Source organism: Lytechinus variegatus, chromosome 4 (assembly GCF_018143015.1).
Source record: "Lytechinus variegatus isolate NC3 chromosome 4, Lvar_3.0, whole genome shotgun sequence".
Classification (NCBI taxonomy): domain Eukaryota; kingdom Metazoa; phylum Echinodermata; class Echinoidea; order Temnopleuroida; family Toxopneustidae; genus Lytechinus; species Lytechinus variegatus.
Genome location: NC_054743.1, coordinates 26,973,354 through 26,994,020, shown reverse-complemented (window position 1 = coordinate 26,994,020; position 20,667 = coordinate 26,973,354). Strand labels below are relative to the sequence as shown.

Below are 20,667 nucleotides of genomic sequence, written 5' to 3'. Positions count from 1 at the left end.
TGATGATGATAATAATAATGATAATAATAATCACCAGGATTTCTAAAATTTATTAGACTATAAGTGATACTAGGCTAAACTTCAAATGCCTTAAACTTTCTCATTTTACATGATCTGAATTCGATGAAGCATTATGCTTGTCTGATCGTTCTCTGATTGTTTAAATCATTATGTTGCCTGGGGCCCGTTGCAGAAAGAGTTGCAATCAATCGCAACTCTAAAAATCATGCGCAACTTGATTTTCAACCAATCAACAGCGCGCATTTGGGACTTGCGTTTGATTTTTTAACTTGCGTTTAAACGCAACTCTTTCTGCAACGGGCCCCTGGTGACTTTGGCCTTTAATAAGGGCATGTTAGGGTTTATTCATAAGGTAATATCTCGAGCAGGAATTTCCCGGTTTTATTCTTCCCTGTTAACAGACTTAGAGATCATTATCATGATAACAGAAGCACAAACAATTTCTTTTTCAACTGTCTCTTTTGGAACATAAAAGAAATCCATGCTGTATGAAACAAATGAATGATTGAATATAGTCTATTACGAAGAACAAAATTGGTATTTATCTCCTTAACTCTCCTCTGTCATCCTTTCTCACAGTTATTGTCATTTCCTGATCAACGTAATACTCATCGTGATGTTATTTCATCATGTTTTTAGGGGCCCCGAACAACGGGGGGGGGGGGCTTCAGTTCAGCCCCTGTATTAATTGTGCTTCTGAATTGGACTTCACTATTTTTTCCAAGAATAAATTATACTGTGACAATATTCTGTAATCAGACTCCTTCGCATCCTATGCCACAATGTGTTTTTTTTAATGAGGATAAACGATAGAAAAGAAATGAGATGATGGTTTAAAGTAACATTTCAGTGGCATTGACGTTGATAAACCGCATACATGACTAGCATGACAAGGAAGTTTGGCCTCCTTCTTTAATATGGTTACCATGTTAAATATTTGATAAACAAAATGGAATTTTAAAAAATTGTTACAATATACTAATAAAAGTATTATGTATACCTACTGGTTACACGCAGTGAGAGTCTGAGCTCACATTTGAAAATGGCACTGTTTTCACTTCTAGCTCTTAAAGTTAAACATCAGTTTCAGTTTTCTTTCAGGATTTTTTTTAAACATTAAAGATAGCAATCGTGTAAACATTACAAGACCAATTTATATGTTTTAGCTTTTCAAATAGTAAGAATCCGTGCCAAAAAATTATACCTTGATTGATTCTAGGTAATTTTATACTCTCCAAATTGATTTATTGATTGATTTTATTTGTCAGGCAAAATATAACAAGTACATGAATAATGTGAAGTATAAAAAAGATACCTTGACAGGATAGCCCATAAAAGCCGAGAAGGCTTATTTCTGATGGGGTCATACATCATTTAAATCTAGACCACTAAATTATGATTGTAAAACTTAATGTATAAAAAAACAAATAAGTTAGTGTGATATCAAAACTTTCAAGCAATGATTACTTGAAAGTTTTGATATCACACTTATTTGTTTTTTATACATGAAGTTTCACAATCATTATGTTAATTTAGTGGTCTAGACTTAGCAATCAACAAAGATGATAAAAATAATTGTAAAACAAGTTGATTAAATAAAGATCATAACTCCGCAATTTAAAATAACAATAATGATAATATTCCGCTTTACATATACATCGGAACGAATATCGTGAATCATAAATCTTTATATATTATAGAAAAAACAAAGACGAATAAGTTTGACATCAAGCTTCACGCAATCAACAAAAGATGATGACAAAATCATAAAAACAAGTTGATTAAATAGATCATAACTACATAGTTCTATATAAGAATACACGATTCAAATTAACTTTCTGAAAATATGTTACTCCCTTTCTGCATTTCATTTCATTTTCATAATGTGTTATTTTCCCTGGGGGGGGGGGCCACTTCCATTCACGAGTGGATACCATGCGCGACCAAGGGGTCTCGAAAAGCACCCTAAACACGTAATTTCCATATTCTGAAAATGAACCCCTTAACAAGTATTGGCGTGTGAAACCCTACCCTTAACAAGTATTGGAAACAAAAACTATACTCTTGGCAAATATTCCCTGAAATGAACCCCTAAACAAGTACAGGAATGTTTTATTGTTACGGTTCCTTCGGTCGTCGGCTTTACCTTATTTGGTTTAGTACGACCCCACTTCTACACCTCGCGCAAATCGGACTCTAAACACGAAGTGTTGGGGCAAAAATGACATCCTTTATAAAACATTTTAATTTTGTTTTATCATCCCCGCAAATTAGACCCTAAACACGTAATTTTCCTAGCGAAATAGATACCCTTTTTTCATTATTTTTGTGTTTTGGGCACCCTTATCACGTTACGTACGTAACGTGCCCTATCGTGAAAAAGACATCCTTTTTACGTGTTTTTTTGGTCGCGCATGGTATCCACTCGTCAATGTAAGTGGCCCCTCCGGGGTTATTTTTAGGTGCTTTTCAGGGTTTAGGCAAAATAAGAAGATATCCATAATTCTGACAGTGGTTGCTTATTTGGTCGGTCTCTTGAATACCATTTATATTCTAATTTATAATTTGAAGTTATTCGAAAATTCTCTTTAAGTGATTATTTTTCAGTCGAATCATCCACGATGATGGTTCATAAAATTCATTCGTAGCTTTTTCCCCGGGCTTTTTCAATCAGCTTTAGGAATTATACAAGAAATAATATTCATTATAAATGCCACTCTTAGCCTTAGGTTCATCTGTTAGAATTATCACTCGTTATATATATATATGTATGTTTTTTCGTGATTTTCTTGATTTCTTTTGTTCCATTTTTATAAATATAATCGTTACTTTGATATAATTAAAATGAAAATGGCGAATGACTCCGAATGTGTGTCTACCTCAACGTCTCTTATTCTCAATGTTCCATTTATTTTCTTTCTCAGTGTTTCCATCACCACTTCCTCTCAATATATCTCTTAAAGTCTCTATACTGTAAACAAAAATGTTTAATTTGAAGTTAAGCCCGACAAAACCATTGTTTAAACTTTTAAAGAATTGTTTAAGTTTAAAAATAAGTTGTTTGAAAATATTTTAACAATTAATATTCGAAACATCCGTTGTTCTCTATCCCCAAAACTTTCTATTTTTCATAGTCTATTTGTTTAATAAATCTAACCACAATCAAATTTATCCTATCATTTTTTTTCATCTACTATCCTTTCCATCAATGAACGTTGAGGGCGTTAACACTCTGTTGCTTTCCAACTTTATCAGTCATTCCATCTCCACAGGACCTGTCTACATAGCCCTTCCTTTATTTTATGCTTTTATAATTGAAAGACTTACTGATCCATCCATCCATCCGCTCACTCACTCCCTCCCTCACACATTCATTCATTCATTCATTCAACTAGTAATTTCGTTTATTTGTTCATTTATTTAGCATTTTATGTTATTATTATGGGGGTGACATAACAAAAAATCAAAACAAAGTACAAAGATGTTACTTTTCACACATTTAATGTGATTGGTGAAAATATATCCAAATAAAATTCTTTCAAAAATCTTTGATTCAAGGGTCCACTAAAACTTTTACAGTAATGGATTCAATGATCTCACATATTAAATGATCCCATTCCCTTCACATGCAATGATTTGTTTCACATCATACAGAATGGTCAATTAATATTTCAACAAGTCTATACACATTTGATGCAATATAGGCATTTGATGCTGTATTGGCAATTTTTGTCTTCAATTACGTAAATGTCAACATCTACATACCTTCTTGTTTTCAATTTTACATTTACAGATACAATACACATTTCAAGAAATGGAGGACAACATAAAATACCTAGAAAATATAAAAGTGTATAGATTTCAAAGATGATTGTTTCCTGGGTTTTTTTTTTCTTTTTCTCTAAGCATGATTCGCAAGATTTATCAGTGGTAGCTGAACTAATCAAGAAGAAAATCCCAAAATAAGTCAACAGGACGACTTCCACAGGAGGGTAATTCCCCCCACATACCAATACCATTCCAACCTGAAAACACCCCCCCCTCCCAGAACATAGATTCCCGGGAGGGTGGATTCTCCAAAGGGCTTCTCCACGCCGAGCAAACCTTTCCCAAAGACATCTTCCCATAGTCCCAAGGCCAGGGGAAGTTGTCCACAAACCAAAAAAATCCATTATTCATTTTAAACTTTCTTTGACATATACTAGTAAAATCATATTTCAATGAAATTCGTTTCGCATATGATAGGTGAAACTTATCACAAGTCAACGCATCACAAATGAGTGAAATTTATGTACAGTCCCACGTATTCATGTATGCCTATCATGTGAGACCATAGTGAGAGCAATACAAGATTATGAACAGAGATGGCAACCCTTCTTGCATTGAAGACATTAAAAGTTCGCAATTGGGAACTCATAATCATGATAGATAATGTACTTAAAATTCTGTTTCATATATCTGCCTTTAATCAAGATCCAATAGAATCTTTAGTACAAATTCCAGCAAGTTAACCGATCATACAGTGCTTAGAGAAAATTGATATTAAAATCTTGTACTTTTCCAGTACAATCATGCTTTTTTGGTCCAGTGGACCAGACACAAGCTCATGCACAATAATATTATTTCAATTTCCACACTTTGATTGGCGAGATAGAGATATACTGAACAATACAGCAGAAGTGTCATTATATAATGATGAATAAAGCATGTAGAGCGACACTCTTGGACAGATTATACAATCTTGAGCGTAGGAGCTAGATAATCTGCCAAGCTTGGTCTTACAGGAGGGTCTTATCAAATGGTCTAACTGGTCATCGCATCTCTCAGTCTCCTCTCGACGTCAGCCCAGTTTGCAATGTTGAAGATGGCTTTGACGTAATCGGGGCGGACGTTCTTGTACTGTAGGTAGTAGGCGTGTTCCCATACATCAATACCAAAGAGTGGGACCAATCCTGTCATAGATTGATATAAAGACAAGGAAGACTTATTCAAAGGTAGTACAACATATGACATAAAGACAAGTCTTGAAATCTTCAGGATGAACATTCTTATTATTGCAGGTAGTCTTCCTCTGAATAAAGAACAATTATGTGAATTTGGGTCAATATTTCACATTCATTGAAATTCTATGTCACAACATTTCAATGTCACAATATTTTAATGTCACAATTTTCAATGTCACAATTTTCAATGTCGCAATATTTCAATAGCATGGTCCCATCATGCAGTCACTGGGATAATAGGCACTTTATTGTTGTGGTTGTGGGATCTCAGCCATGGTGTGTTTTCCATCAGCAATAATTTTTTCCACATTGTGCTGCACTACACCCAGGCTGGGAAATGGAGGGAGGCAGGATAAATTCCAGTTATAATCCCAATCATAAAATAATCACTGTCGTCATTGTCATCATCATCATCACCATCATCATCGCCACCATCTTCATCTTCACCATCAACATCCTCATCAAGATCACCACCACCACCATCATCATTAACATCATCATCATCATCAACATCATCATCGTCATCATCCTCAACATCATCATCAACATCATCATCACCACCACCATCATCATCTTCATCATCATCTTCATCATCATCATCACAATCATCATCATGATCACCACCACCATCATCATCATCATTACTATGATAATATCATACCCGTGGTAGCTTGGAGAGGATCCTGGTTAGCACACGTGGCAATCTGAATACTTCCTGTACCTTTGTTGTAACCCAACCAGCCCCATCCAGATCCTTGGATGGCTACGGTAGCAGCAGTCAGCTTGGCTCTCATATCGTCATAGGATCCAAAGTCTTTCTTGATCGCACTCAACAACTCGCCTAGTAGAGAATACATAGGTGACAAGAACATGGAGATAGAGAGGAAGAGAAGGGTGACAGTGAAAAGTAGGGAGGGAGAAAGTGGAAGAGTGATTGACAGAGGAAGGGAAAAGCAAGACAAGAAATAGAGCAAAGGGAGGGAGGGGTAACAGAAAAGGAGAATAGGGAGAATGACAGGGAGAAGGGAGGGGGATAGGTGGAGATTATATGAGAGGAGAAAGATGTTATGTTTTTTTTTAATCAGATAATATCATTATTCAGATGATGAATATGAAGTAATCTAACAAGATCTGACATTTTTATTTATCAAGCAATGTAAAATGGGATGCCGAATTTTTTATTTAAGTGGAAATAGTGCTACAAAAATAAAAATTATCATTGTTATTACTTTGTTATTGTGGGGTCTTATCCTGGTGTGGGGTCAATGGACAATCTTGTGAGAGGGTCTTTTTCTTGGGTATGGTGGTAAATGATTCAAGGGTGTGGTCAATGGACCATCTCTGGAAGGGGTCTTGGGTGTGGTTTTTTTTTCTTGCGCTGGTTAATGGTTAAAGGATGTGGTCAATGGACTGTCTTGTGAGAGGGTCTTATTCTAGGGTGTGTGGTTAAGGGTTCTTTTTGTTAGGTGTAGTTCTAGGGTGTGGTGGTCGATGGACCGTCTTTTCAGCGGGTCCTATTATTCTAGAGTGTGGTTAATGGTTCCTTTACTACGGAGTGGTGGTAAATAGTTCCACAGTGTGGTCAATGGACCATCTTGTGAGAGGGTCTTATTCTAGGGTCTGGGTGTGGTTAATGGGTCTTTTTCTAGGGAGTGGTGGTTAATAGTTCCAGGGTGTTGGCAATGGACCATCTTGTGAGAGGGTCTTATTCTAGGGTCTAGGTTTGGTTAATGGGTCTTTTTCTAGGGAGTGGTGGTTAATAGTTCCAGGGTGTTGGCAATGGACCATCTTGTGAGAGGGTCTTATTCTAGGGTCTAGGTGTGGTTTATGGATCTTTTTCTATCGAGTGGTGGCAAATGGTTCCACGGTGTGGTCAATGGACCATCATGTGATAGGGTCTTATTCTAGGGTGTGTGGTTAAAGGTTCTTCTTAGGTGTGGTTAATTGTTCTTCTTCTAGGGAGTGGTGGTAAAGGGTTCCAGGGTGTGGTCAATGGACCGTCTTGTCACTCTTGGGTCTGGTTAATGGTTGATTTCTAGGGTGTGCTTCATGTACCTGTTGGTTCTCCACCACCGTCTGGCGAGAGGTTCTGCCAAAAGATGGTATGGTTGATGTGGCCTCCCCCGTTAAATCTCAGTGCTGACTGCAACGATATGATTCCGCTGATGTCACCTAGGAATATGTCAAGTATAATGTAAATATTAACAAGGAGTACAACTTCTACAAATGTTACATTGCCTACTGGAACTGTGTCATCACCATACAAAGCCTAGATGGGAATATCAGAATCGGTAGTCAACAGGTTAACAATTATTAACAATTATTCTGAACATTTAATTATTTTATCAATGAGAATATGAGATGATACTTTCTTCTCCAAATCTTTCCAGGGTCCCAAAACACCAAGGATTTGTATCAGTTAAATTTCATCAAAATCATTTTGCTTTTTAAAAGAGATATAAGTTTGATGAAATGCTTCATTGACTCATTCAGAAGCATTACCAAAGGTGAACAAACCTGATTTTACAGTGTAAAAAATATATTATAGTAATCCATTCAATTCAATATTTAAAATGAATTCATGTACGCATTACTTAGCCTGTACACTTGAATAATCATAATAAGAAGTAATTTTCAAACGGCTTCAATTAATGAAATCTATGCTAAGAACAGAGTATAGGCTGAAAATTTCTGCAAGGATATGTATGTGGACACGTGGAAAAAAACATGTCTACCATTCAGGCGCTGATCAAGCCGGTTAGATACAATAGCTATGGGAGGCCGTGTACAAGCAGGGTTGGCGGATTTAAATCACGTTGATTTAAATCGTGATTTAAATCGCGATTTAAATCACCATGATTTTTTTAAAAAATCATTGATTTAAATCACTTCCATTGAAACATGTACAAATCATGGACAAAGTATTTGTTCAATGCAGTTTTAATTCTTCAAGTCAACTGAAAAACTTTGAATTAACTTTATATCAATAAAAGATCAACAAAGTCTTCATATCTACTTAAAACAAATTAAAATCAAATTAATAAAATCAGGTAATTCCTTAAAAACTACAGATGTATGTTGTCAATAGGTACTCATTTTTTTGTAAATTATGTCGAGTTTTTCTTCTGAAATTTTACATTCTTTGTCAGTTATTATTAGTCAATTTCTTTCTTAACGTAAAGTTTTCACATAATCCAAAGACTTTTCAGAGAGCAGTTTGTAAAAAAATATATAATATATAAAAGTCGATGAGAAAAGGTTTGTTGGCAGTTTTCCAGTTTTGATCCTTCGCCTACACATAACTACTTCTGTCATGTAAAATAAAAAATGATACCTGCATGTAATCAACATATTTAACATGCCTCTTATTTCGTATTGTTACATTTATCATATATTTGATGTTTTGAATAACATAATTATAAAAATCACATTAACATAATGTAGTACAGTCATAATTTGACTGTTGAGAAAAGCTTTCTTTTATAAACCTTTTAAGTCACTGCAGCCCATTTTATGTTCAGTGCTACAAATAATGGAAGTTTTGTATCTGCATGTAATAATGGAAAGAGCTCTATAACAACAATTTGCAAAACTCAGAATAAACATTTAACACTGTATTTTAACGTTAAGATGCAAGTACTTCAGTTACAATCATTGGCAGTTGTAAGCTGTGTCTCATTTAAAATAAAATACTTCTTTTTGTAATACATATGTTGTAATTTAAGCAGTTTTGCAGTTTTTATCCTTTAAGTTAAAAGTAAGTAGATTTTTTTTCATACTTCATGGATCAAACAGATTTTTTTGTAGAGAATATGGGAATAAAAATTGTAGATTAATGTAAAAAAATCACAGTAACAGAATGTAGTATAGTCACCCTTTGACTAAGCTATCTCCTATATTGTTCTCCAAAAATGAGAGTTTTGCATCTATATCTGTAGCAAGCGAAGAGCTTTTTATCAAAAAGATCCTTAACATGTACAGTTGTAACTCTCTTTGACTATTGTAAAGCTGTGACTAATTGAAAAAAATCATTGATGAGAAATATTTCTCTTACAATATACATGAATACTAGTAATTGGCAAAGGGTTTGTTGGCAGTTTTGATAAGGGATTTTTTCTCTTGGATTTTTTTAAATATTTGAATGAAAAATCCCAGAGGGGAATTTTCTCTACTCACTGGGAATTCCCTATGGAATATTCCTTCATAGGCCTATGTATGATAGAATTAAGTTCAGATACATGATTCCTCAAATTTATTTTTGATTGTCCTTTTTTACTGGATTTTAATTACAAAATATGTGGTTAAGAACAATATTAGGGGTGAAATGTATAACATCAATATTGATGTCATTGTAAGAGTAAGGGGGGGGGGGATAATTACCCTTTTTTTCGAAGGAACTTTAAAAAAATAAAAAAAATAAAAAAAATCTGATTTAAATCAAATAAATCCGATTTTTTTGATTTTTTAAAAAAAATCAAAAAAATCGCCAACCCTGGAGGCAAGGTATTGTTCAAAAACAGTATGACCCCCGAAATGGTATCTAATTCAGCTGGATCCACGCCTGCTACCATTAACCATCAGTATGACATGCTTATTTTGCTAATTATTAACTGACTATTTTCAACACAAAGTGGGTTATCATTTTCATTGGATTCTGTTTAACTTAATTTTGTGATTGATACCATGGCTGGAATTTACGGTGAATACCTGCTTCAACTGCATGTTCCAACGTCTGCTCTGCAGTATTGAGGTTGGTCACATACGTATTATGATGTTTCTTATGGTGGAGCTCCATGATCTCAGAGCTGATGACTGGTGACAAGGCATTATAATCGTATGGAAGATCTGGCAATGTGTGAAGGGAACTCACTCCAGAAACCACTCTGGCTTGACTCCTTAGGAGTGCCCTTTATGAGAAAAAAATTATACAATTAAATCAAATTTAATTTATTATAGTAACGTACTGCAATACACAAACATCAAGTTGTATAAAAAGCAGTCTAGCAATTGATGAACAAATGAATAGAGGTAAATTATAATAGCATAACAATGTACAGTAATACACATTTCTGCTGAGACCCGGAGGATGTAAACCAAAGTAAGTCTCTTGTCCTCTGGCTCTAGCTCTAGTTAGACAAGTATCAATATTCTTAAATCTCTAAAACATAAAATTCAAATGAAAAAAAAAATCTAGTGCAATAAAAGAAAAAAATACTAACAATAACATAACAATTTTTAGAATAAAAAGCCTAACATTCAGGTGAAGACTACAAACAACTTAGTTTCTGTACATTCATTGTTCTGCTGAACTATGTCTATGTTGGCTTCACTGTCTAGACCAAAACTCACAAAAGCTTCAGCCTCTGTAGACAGTACATTGGTTGTTCCACTGAAGTAAGATGTCAGAAACTGAAAAATAAATCCCCAGAAACGAAGGTTATTCTTGTCTAACAGTAACAAGAAGTTAATTGTCTCAATTGCAATCTTGAAGATGATCTAATACAATCTCATTTTCTCAGTTATTTTCCATTTTCTTATTCTAGAATAGGCATTTTTATCACTTGTTCACTGCTACCACCCTGCCTGTGGGGAATCTAAATGTAGATAGACTTGTAGCTATGCAGTGTGCAACACACATTTTAAAAATTCATTAAAAATAAAATGCCACTTTTGTAACCTAAAACACTAGTTTTCATACAGTTTGCAATCTATTATTCATTAGTAGCATAGGGATCATTTATGTATTCATTGGAGTGCTACAAAAATGCAATTTTTTGCATATTTTTGTGTGGGCCCTCTAATGGTGAAAAATAAAAGTTCGAGAAAATTGTCATTTCTCAATCTCTATTTTTAATTTAGAAAAAATAATTAAAAGATTTAAATTCACTTAAAAACCAATATGTATGATGAATAGTTGTAATGGAAACTGACAGTGTCAAAAAATCAAGCATTTGTCCACCCGCCCAAACAAGAGAAAATAAGCCAACATTGTCAACCTTATTTCACCACAAAGGCAGACAGGGAAAAGTAACTAACAGAGAACAAGCCTAGGACTATCATATTCATAACCTTGTTCATTGACTGAGTGGTCTTTATCTTTTCTGGGTCATACATTAGTCTTAGAACTTGGAATAAGATTAAGAAGGTGTATGACTATGACGACAGATGAGTAGATGGTGACCAGACGTCCCGTATTTCCAGGATCGTCCCATATTTTGCTCCTTTTGTCACGACGAACCCTTCCCGGGAAGCCTATTTGTCCCGTATTTCAAAATATAGTGAATACATTTAAAAGTGACAAATTTTTATCAAACAACCAACAGATGACGAAGCGTAGACAATAAAATAAAAAATGTTAACTTTTGCAAGATCTGCAGTGATTTTCTTGCTAACCCAATACATTGCAAATGAACTGGCCTCCTGCGCGCCTGTGTGTAGCAGGCTACTAGCTAGCCATGTAGGATCAAAGCAGATTTCAATGGTGCAAACAATCTCACATGATAACAATTTTCCACCAAAATAATAAAATCTGCGGGGAAATTTTTATAATCATATTATGGATTCTCAGACAACTGATTTGGACTGAGATGTAATCGGAGGAACAAATTATTGAGTTTTCATAACTAGATCTAGTTGTTTCAGCTGCGAACTTGTACTGGGATGGGAGAGATGCCTGTGTATGATGCCCTATGTTTCATCTAATTGTTAAGTTTGACGATGTTTCAATTTAAAATTTCATTCATTTCTAAAACATTTTAGTTCTTTAAGATTTTAAGAATATAAAAACACACAAAATATCATTACGATTGTTGTTAGATGATATTATTTTTTTTTTGCTTGAAGTTTGAACTTTTTTCCCCATTTCTTTCTTTTCTATCCTTCGTTCTTCATCCTTCCTGCTTGCCCTTTTTTGTTCCATCTATCTTTATTTCCTGTTTTCCTGCCCTGATCCTTCCTGTGTTCATTTTTCTTTTTCCTACTTTCTCTTACTTTCCTTCTTTTTTAAATTTCCTTTTTTTTATTTCCTTCATTCTTTCTTTCCTTTAAAGGATACACACGAAGAAAATTCACGAAAGTGATGATTATAGACAAATTATATATGGATGGAAAGGTATTGTCTTTTTATACACAAATATATCACTAAAAAGTCTTATAGATGTCGTGGAAATGCAAGAAATGAAATTATTAGACACCCTTCTCAGCCCCCCAGACCGACAATCACGCAGCTGAAAACAGTCGAGAATAATGACGTCACACAATCGACAAGCTCATCAGCTCTCTGTGCATCATGCACTGAATCACCTTACTGACCTGTTCAATATCTTCCGAATTTACCATTTTCTTCATGTTATGCGACATTCAATTTCTGTTTTCGACAACTTCAGACCAAACGTGAATCAGAACTGTGTTCCTTTGCCCGTTTTTATTGAATTGTGGACTGTAAAGACCGATTTTGTCTACTGCATTCATCATTGTGTTGCTCCACTCCAGTCAGTGAGTGATCAGGGTACCGGTAGTCACTTAAGAACCAAGTTTGAAAGGATACTCGTAAAATTACGTCACTCTCGCCGATGAATATTCATTAGATCGTGGTCGTGCGTGTTCAATACAAACCGAGTGCATGCATGCAGAGAGTTTGTATTGAACACGCACGACCACGATCTAATGAATATTCATCGGCGAGAGTGACGTAATTTTACGAGTGTCCTTTCAAACTTGGTTCTTAAGTGACTACCGTGAGGGAGTCGCTGCCCAAAGTAGGCCTAGCCTAGAGAATCTAACTTGAAAATAAAAAGCAGCAATTAAGAAGTAAGATTTAATAAATACAGGACTGAACAGAATCTCACATGAAAATAAAAAGAGAAAAAAGAGCTGGTAGGAACGGGGAAGGAATATAATTGAAAAAAAAAAATCCCGAACCAAAAAAAATCAAAGAGTTTCGAACCAGGATCCCCGCACTCACAAAAAAACTATGTGCGTACAGATTTGTCCACAGAGAGTATCTTTATCGTTCATAATGATATATATACAAAGTGCGTTCGCTGCTGTTGCCTCGCAATGCTTCGGCAATCCAACTGCAATTCCAATCATTTCGCGATGGATATTGCCGTGTTTTTTGTGGTTCCTGAACTTGCTACGTAATTAAATTTCATAATTTTTATTCAGTCGTGAAGACGAATGTCTATGTTTTATATTGATAATAATATCAATGTGGTGCAAGCATGATTTCTAAGTGAAAATATGCTTTGTTTATTCACGTATATTTCTTGAAAACAAATAATTTTTTCTAAGCTAAATATCGGTTACCAAAATATGTTAAATGTGCATTTCATTTTACTGTTCAGAAAATTCAAACTTTTATCTATGTAATAAGACCAATCGTGAGGAATAAACAATTCTAAGAGCAAAAAACGCTGATTGGAAAGATCGTCTTCAATGGGCTGCTGTCAGCTCAGCTGCTCACTGCTCTTGGTGTGACGTCACTCAGCTGGAGCTCGCCAGAGGACGGACGAAGGCAGAAATATGCCATGAAAATAAGTCATTTTTGAGAGCTGATTTCTGCAAACTCTAATCACTATTTTAAAAAGTGAAGTTATATATCTGATTAGTAATACTTCCCCTTTATAATGATGACCACGAAAAGACATTATAAAATACTTTTGATTCTTCGGTTGTCTACTTTAACTTTTCTTTGCTTCCTTCTCCCTACCTCTCCTTTTTCTTTTAGTTCTCTCCTTCCATTGTTTCCTTTTTTCATTCTCTCCTTCATTCTTGGCCCTTTCTTTCATTCTTCATTTTTTCCCTTCTGATTCTTTCCCTTAATTCCTTCCTTCCTGTTTTTGTTCTTTCTTTGCTCCTTTCTTTCTTTCAAAGAATGAAGATATTTTTTCCCTTCATTCTTTCTTTCCTCCTCCATTTTCTTACTTTTTTTCCTTTCTCTCCTTTATTTTTTCTTTCAGTTTCACACATTTATTCATCTTCCTTTTCTTTCTTTCTATATTCATTTTAAAGAATGATGGAAACCTTTCCCTCTTCTATTCTTTCTTTCATCCTTCTTTTAATTTTTTCCTTACTTTACTTCACTTTCCCCTTCATTCTTTCTTTCTTCTCAATTAATCTCTTTTCTTTTGCGTTCACCCTCCCTTCCAATTCTTTATACTTTTTTCTTAAGTCCAACACTGTGCAGTGTAGCCTTCTTTATTTAGACCCGACTTGGTCTGCAGTGTGCGCGTGCTTTGTCGATTGTCCCATATTTCATTTTGTGAAATCTGGTCACCCTGGCCTGGATGAGTATGATCACGATGAGGCCTTTTTGTTTTGATAAATTGATGTTGACTGAAGTGAGGGACAACCTTTTCATTTTTGTGATTTTTTTAGAGTCTAGGCCTAGGCCTACTTAGGATCTAGGCCTAGCCCTTTATTGCATGCTCATTATTAGATTTGAATTTAAAATAGAGATCTAAAAAGACGGTGTAGACTGTGCACCGGTACTCACCTTCCTACTAAAGCAGATGCAGCAAGCATTTTTACTACAGCCTCACGTCAAATTGTCAATCCAGCTCCGATCAGCAACTTTCCAGTTGATGCTTACAGTTACACCCGGTGCTTAATTCACAGGGCCAAGGAGCCGTTATCTGCTAGCGCAACCTGGTCAAATATCTGGGCCAGCGCACAGGCCAGGGCCTAGGCAAGTACCGTACAAGTGTTCGGGAATAGATGTTCGCGGATGCCCGCGAACGAGGTCAGCAAATATGTTATGGTGTCGCGTATAAGGCAAATATAAGATCGAGTATGGGGGGGGGGGGGTAGTGGTATGTGCAGCCCGTTGTAGAAGGGCGGATCAAGCTTTCGCCATTAAGGGGGTGGGTGATATTTTCATTCGCATTTTCCCCTGATCGGCCGTTGAAATTGATTGTTTGTTGCATTTCTTAGGGGGTGGTTCTTACTAACAAGGCCTACAATGTTAGGCTGAAAGAACGATCAGCATTTAGATGCTAAAGAGTATACCAATTCTTGGCTTTATCTTACAAACAAGGTATTTCATATCGCCTAGCTAAAAAATAATTCGAACACGAAGTGTCATCATGAAGTCATAATTATTTTATGTGTGAATGATGTGTCTCCCTTGTAAATTACAGCCATGAATATATATATATATATATATATATATGCAGTTATTATTCCAATTTGGTTCTTGAAGGAAAAATTTGAATTTATTCATAAAGACATGCCTAGAATTGTTTCACCGCATAACGCAAATCTTTAAAATGCCATAACTTTGTCATTCTTCACCGATTTTGATGAAATTTCCCTTTTTTTGTCCGAGTTTTCTTAATCTGTTCAAATTATACTATTTTCAGCTTGGAGTACCCCTTTAATGCAAGCAAGACAGTGCGAGCGGATTATATTTTTTTAGTATATACTCAGGACCTGAAAATCAAGACATTTCAAGGACTGTTTGTGTTAATTCATGACTAATAAAAATATCCGATCAACCTCGTCGCGCGATTTATTATTTTTTTTATACATGTTTATGCATTCAGCACATATTTAAAAAAAATCCTGAACATGCAGGATGTGTATCTTGCCATAACAAAGTAATATACGAATAATATCAAACTAAAATCGCGAACAGAATAATAATTTGACTTGAAAATGGAAAGTTCATGTCCCACGTTATCCTCTGTAGTAAATTATCCCACTCAACAGCCAATGGGAGCTTAAAGTTCGAGCGAAATTTCAGTTAATTGTTAGTGAGTATAAGTTTTTTATATTTTTCGATTCCCCTACCCTTATTTCACTCACTTTTCTTTCTCCAATTCTCTTTCTTCTTATTTTTCCACTAGTTTTCTTTCCCCTTTTCGCTCCGCCGATAAATAAGAGGCATTTTCATTCTTCCTGTCCAATCCCCAAACACAGGCAGTACTCCAGGCTGAAGATCAAGCCACCGGTCCTCTATTAGCAGCAAAAAAAAAGGAGACAAAAAGTTAGGAGAACATAATTATGAGACAAAATTAAAGGGGAGGGAAATAATTTAAAAATTAGAAAAATAAATCAGTTCGCGCTCCGCGCGTTCCCATTGCCTGTCTATGATCACTGCACAAAATATGCAATATACACATCACTGCATCACTTCAGCTTGCGTTTCACTTATTCTTTGTTTTTTTACTATGAGATATGCATTAAGATCTTACCCCAATTCTTACTAAAAGTCTTAAATATACAGATCATATTAAAAAAAATCAGCTCGCGCATATATTTTATGTTTACACAAAGCTAAATATCACATAGGGGCCTATACACATTTCATAAGGACCATCGACCCCTCCCCGCGAATAAACCCAAAACTGTTAGCTCTTTGATCATGTTGGGAAAAGTTTGCTGATTTTTTTTCGCCCCGCGCCCCCATTACAATATTGGATGTTTGTTGGGGTTTTTTCTCAGTCACCCTATCCTTTTTAATCTTTCTCTCGAGCCTCGCCAATGGTCCTTGACTCCTTAACTAATCATACAGATCATATATATAAGATCATAATACAGATCCATATAGAGATGTAAAATTACTAGGCCTATATAGTTTGATATAATTCGATGAATCGTGTTTGCCAATGTGTTTTGCAGTCAATGCAGTGCCCCTCTATGCAACACGTACAGTGCGTCATGCGCGCGTCGCGATTATCGAGCGAGCATCAGCGTTCCGATTGAGATTTCGTTTCGCACAACAGTTCCTGGTCCTCCTCTCATGCATGTCATGCCACTCCTCTCTCTCTCTCTCTCCTTTCCTTCTTTCTTCACCAAGCCCCAAGTTTGATAAGTTCGAGAAAAAATAAGGAAATCATCGATCATCAGAGATAAATATTACAATGCAGTGGCGGATCCAGAGGGGGGCGCCCCGGGCGCGCGCCCCCCTATTTTCGCCGGATTTTTTTTTTTTTTGATGGTTACATTTACTGGATTGGTACGATGTAGTCAATTTCAAGGGCTAGATATAGTCAAAACTATATTTTAACTTACGCTCATGGCCTTTGTGTTCGCACAAATGCACCTCTGTCATACTGTATTGCAATATGTAAATTCCGGAATTCCAGGGCGCGCAAGTCGATTGGTTGGAAAGTTGCACCACTTGTAATCGGGAGTTGCAGTGCAGTGACCAGTGTGAAGATGTTGGATTGGATATCATTTTTTCCCGAAATTTTGTGTTTTTTGTAACATGCGTTTGTCCGTCTTTATGGCAAATACATGTAAATTGTAAGTAACAGATCGCGAGAGAAAGTGTCAACGATGCGAATGATAATGTCTATCCCCGAGATTATTCTTAATTCACTCAAAGATGAAGCCCTATATCGGGCGCCACGTGCGCAGCATTATCATTCTGCCTTGGTCATGTACGTTTTCACTGAAATGTATAGGTCAGACATATTTGTATTTAATGTAAACTAACTTTTACACTTTCTGGTAGATTCAGAGGCATATTATCCAGGGCGCCCCAACTAAGTTTCGCCGAAGCAATCATTCCAACGAATTATCAAGGAGCAAAATTGTATATTCTCAATCACCAGTCGACCCCACTCCGCGTTTGCTGTGTATAGGCAGCTATATGTCAGCGTAAGGAGCGAAGATTTTATGTGACGGGGGGGGGGGGGGGATAAAAATACTTTCGTGCTGGGGAAAAACGTCCCGAGGACACATTGTGTATTGTTAAAAAGTAGAAATTGTGACATTAACCCCCCCCCCCTTACCCCATTTTTAATGTTTGATAATCTATAGGTTTGCTGATTACAATATATCTTTAAAAAAAATTTCCAGCAAAATTGAAAACGTAAACAATAAAAATGATGAGAATCCCCTTAAGAAGCATTATATTACTTTGAGGTTGTGCAGAATGACTGGATTATTGAAGATGATTTGAAAATAATACGAGGGAAAAGGTTGATTACCAGAGGATGATGTCGTTATTTTTCTGTAGTTTGTAACAATTTACTGTGCATTTTGGGGAAAAAAGAACAAAATTTTATATGCATGTTGCCATACGACTAAACAATTCTCGTTTGAAACACACAATGTAAATACACATATGACAATAAACAGAATGGATTATTCGGAACTTATCGATTACAAGTCTCAGTTTCGTATCATTTAAATTTGACGTTTCAATCACACGATGCAAGCAAGTGAAGAGCCTTTGCCAAATGTATGTTTTGAATGACCGTTATACGGTGTGTGACTGGAAACCAGCTCCAAAATGAGTCAGTATGTGTCTTTTATTCATGAAGTTACAGTGATTTAAGTGTGCATTTTTCTTCTTAAGGTGCTCTCAAAATACGACTTTTGGACATGATTTTTTGAAAAAGTCCTTGCCGTGGGAGGGGGGTATCCCCCTTTCACACCCTCCCCCCCCCCGCTCGGTCGCTTCGCTCCCTCGCCGCTGGCGCCCCCCCCCTATTTCAAAATCGTGGATCCGCCCCTGCAATGTGCTGTCAAAATAATGGTGCAGGAAAAGATCGTTATGTTGATCAATGATCAGAGATGGAATTTCCGGCAATTTCTCACCAACGATTATACAACCTTAATTGGGTGAAGATCACGGGGGGGGGGGGAGCTATCCCCCGAGTAGTTAAGGTTATAATAATAATAATAATACAATGCGTATATCAAAAAAAAAAAAACGGGACAGATTTGAAAAGTCTATAAAATGTTTGTTTCAAATTATGATCTCGATATTTTGGTGTCATTATAGGTGCCCTGAAGTCTTATCCTTCAAATGCCATAAAAATAATTTAGTTTCGTTCATGCTTGAGTGAACAAGGAATGTTTTTGTCTGGGGTTAAAAAGGAAGCTTGCGCCAAAATGGCATAAAATGATAAATATGATGGTCGGACTTCTTGCTAATCAGCAGACTTCCTCGTAACCTTTTCATGATCTTTGCCATAATTTTCGAATTGTGCGGTCAAAATTCATTTCCAAATCTACATATTTGCTTGAATATTTCTGTTGTTATTCCTTTTTAATATGTTCTCTTTTAGCTTTGAATATTCCTTCTTTAGGCAAGAACATTTTTTTAACCGAAGTGGGAGAGCGTGTTTTTTTCCCCAAAATCCTTTCATTGTGTGCTACGAAGGTTATGGTGCCTTTGAACAGTGGTATACTGATGGGTGGGGGCTCGGGATGCCCCCCCCCACAAATAAAAAAATCATGACCAAGCAAAAAAGTGGAAAGGAAAATAAAAGAAAACATTGAAAGTGAAATATGATATCATTTTCTGAATATCATGTCAAAATCACAAAATTTGGTATTTTTATTAAAAAAAGTTGATTTTTTTGCTTCCAACCAGATACCCATTCACCTCACCCGGGTTGAGTGCAGCATGACAGTGCATTTGCTGAAGGAAATTACGCCTTGGCTGGTATTCGAACCCACGACCATCTGTTTCAAAGTCTGAAGACTAGTCAGGTTGAGGATGACCAGTAGCTGTGCTACCCCCCCCCCCATAAGTTATGGTCGATCATATTTTGATGAATGATCATAATTATATGACAAAAATAGGGGAAGAATAATTATTATGATCATTGTCGGATACGCATTATGACCGTGATCATTTGTTTTTTAAACAGATGAATGGAGGAAAAATCAAAGGTGAGAAAGTAATGTTTATGTTTTATACATGACATTTTATTTATTTTATTCAAATTTTCCCCTCCCCGCAACCAAGTGCATGGGATATGTCCCATTTATTTTATTACCGCGTTTTCAATGTCACCACACTTTTATTAGCATTCTTCATCTCGGCTTAAATCATACATTAAAAATGAGAACTGAAAATTAAAAGAGTGTAAAAGGGAAATTCCACTGAACACCGACAAAAGTCATCAAAAGTGCTTATTTTCAGGTCAATTTTTCAAAAAAATTAAGCTCGCGCTTCGCGCTCACATCATTCATTATTTCAGTGAATATACGAATCTAATCATAAACCTCTGCAAATAATCCTGAAAGGTGAAGTTTACCCTGAATAAAAGTTTGCTGTAAAAATAGAAAAAATAATAATAAGTATATTGGTGCAGGTTTGAGGAAAATCCATTACAGATTTAAAAAGTTATTAGAATTTTAAGTTTTTTAATTTGTGACATCAAAAATGAGCAGCTGCCCCATATATGATATAAAATGTGTGAAATTCAAATTTTTAATGATTCGTGATGACTTATATTTGTTTTCTTTTTAGGAACAGGCGTGAAATGACAGTGAGGTACAGTAAAATTTTGTTTTTCAAATTTCTTAGAATTTAACATTTCACTGATTTTTTTTTACCATACGATATGTAGGAAAGCTGCTTGCATATGACGTCACAAGTCAAATATATAAACTTCTAATAACTTTTTTTTGACGGATTTTCTCAAACCTTCTGTAACATTTTTTTTTATTTTGCTGCTATCTTTGCAATACACTTCTTTGTCAGGGTGAACTTCCCCTTTAAAATGTCCCGTTTTCTTAGCTCGCGCTTCGCGCTTGCATTTCCGGTGATATGTTTCATGTTCACAATTATACACTGTCCCGTTTTCAGGTAAATATTTCCAAAAATAACTCACCATTTTCGTTCGCATTATTTATTTGGTGAAAGAAATCATATTCACAAACTATTTAAATTAGT

The 20,667-nt window shown here is 35.7% G+C and overlaps 1 protein-coding gene across 1 annotated transcript; it reads right to left on the bottom strand.

The window, feature by feature from the left end:
- Positions 1-3,931: 3,931 nt before the first annotated feature.
- LOC121413727 (superoxide dismutase [Mn], mitochondrial-like) lies at positions 3,932-14,635 on the bottom strand. Its single transcript, XM_041606656.1, has 5 exons — positions 14,521-14,635; positions 9,732-9,931; positions 7,080-7,196; positions 5,686-5,865; positions 3,932-4,973 (listed from the first exon to the last, which is right to left on the bottom strand). The coding sequence occupies exons 1-5, from the start codon at positions 14,547-14,549 to the stop codon at positions 4,825-4,827; spliced, it is 675 nt and encodes a 224-aa protein (XP_041462590.1). The 5' UTR covers positions 14,550-14,635; the 3' UTR covers positions 3,932-4,824.
- Between the last annotated feature and the right edge of the window lie 6,032 nt (positions 14,636-20,667).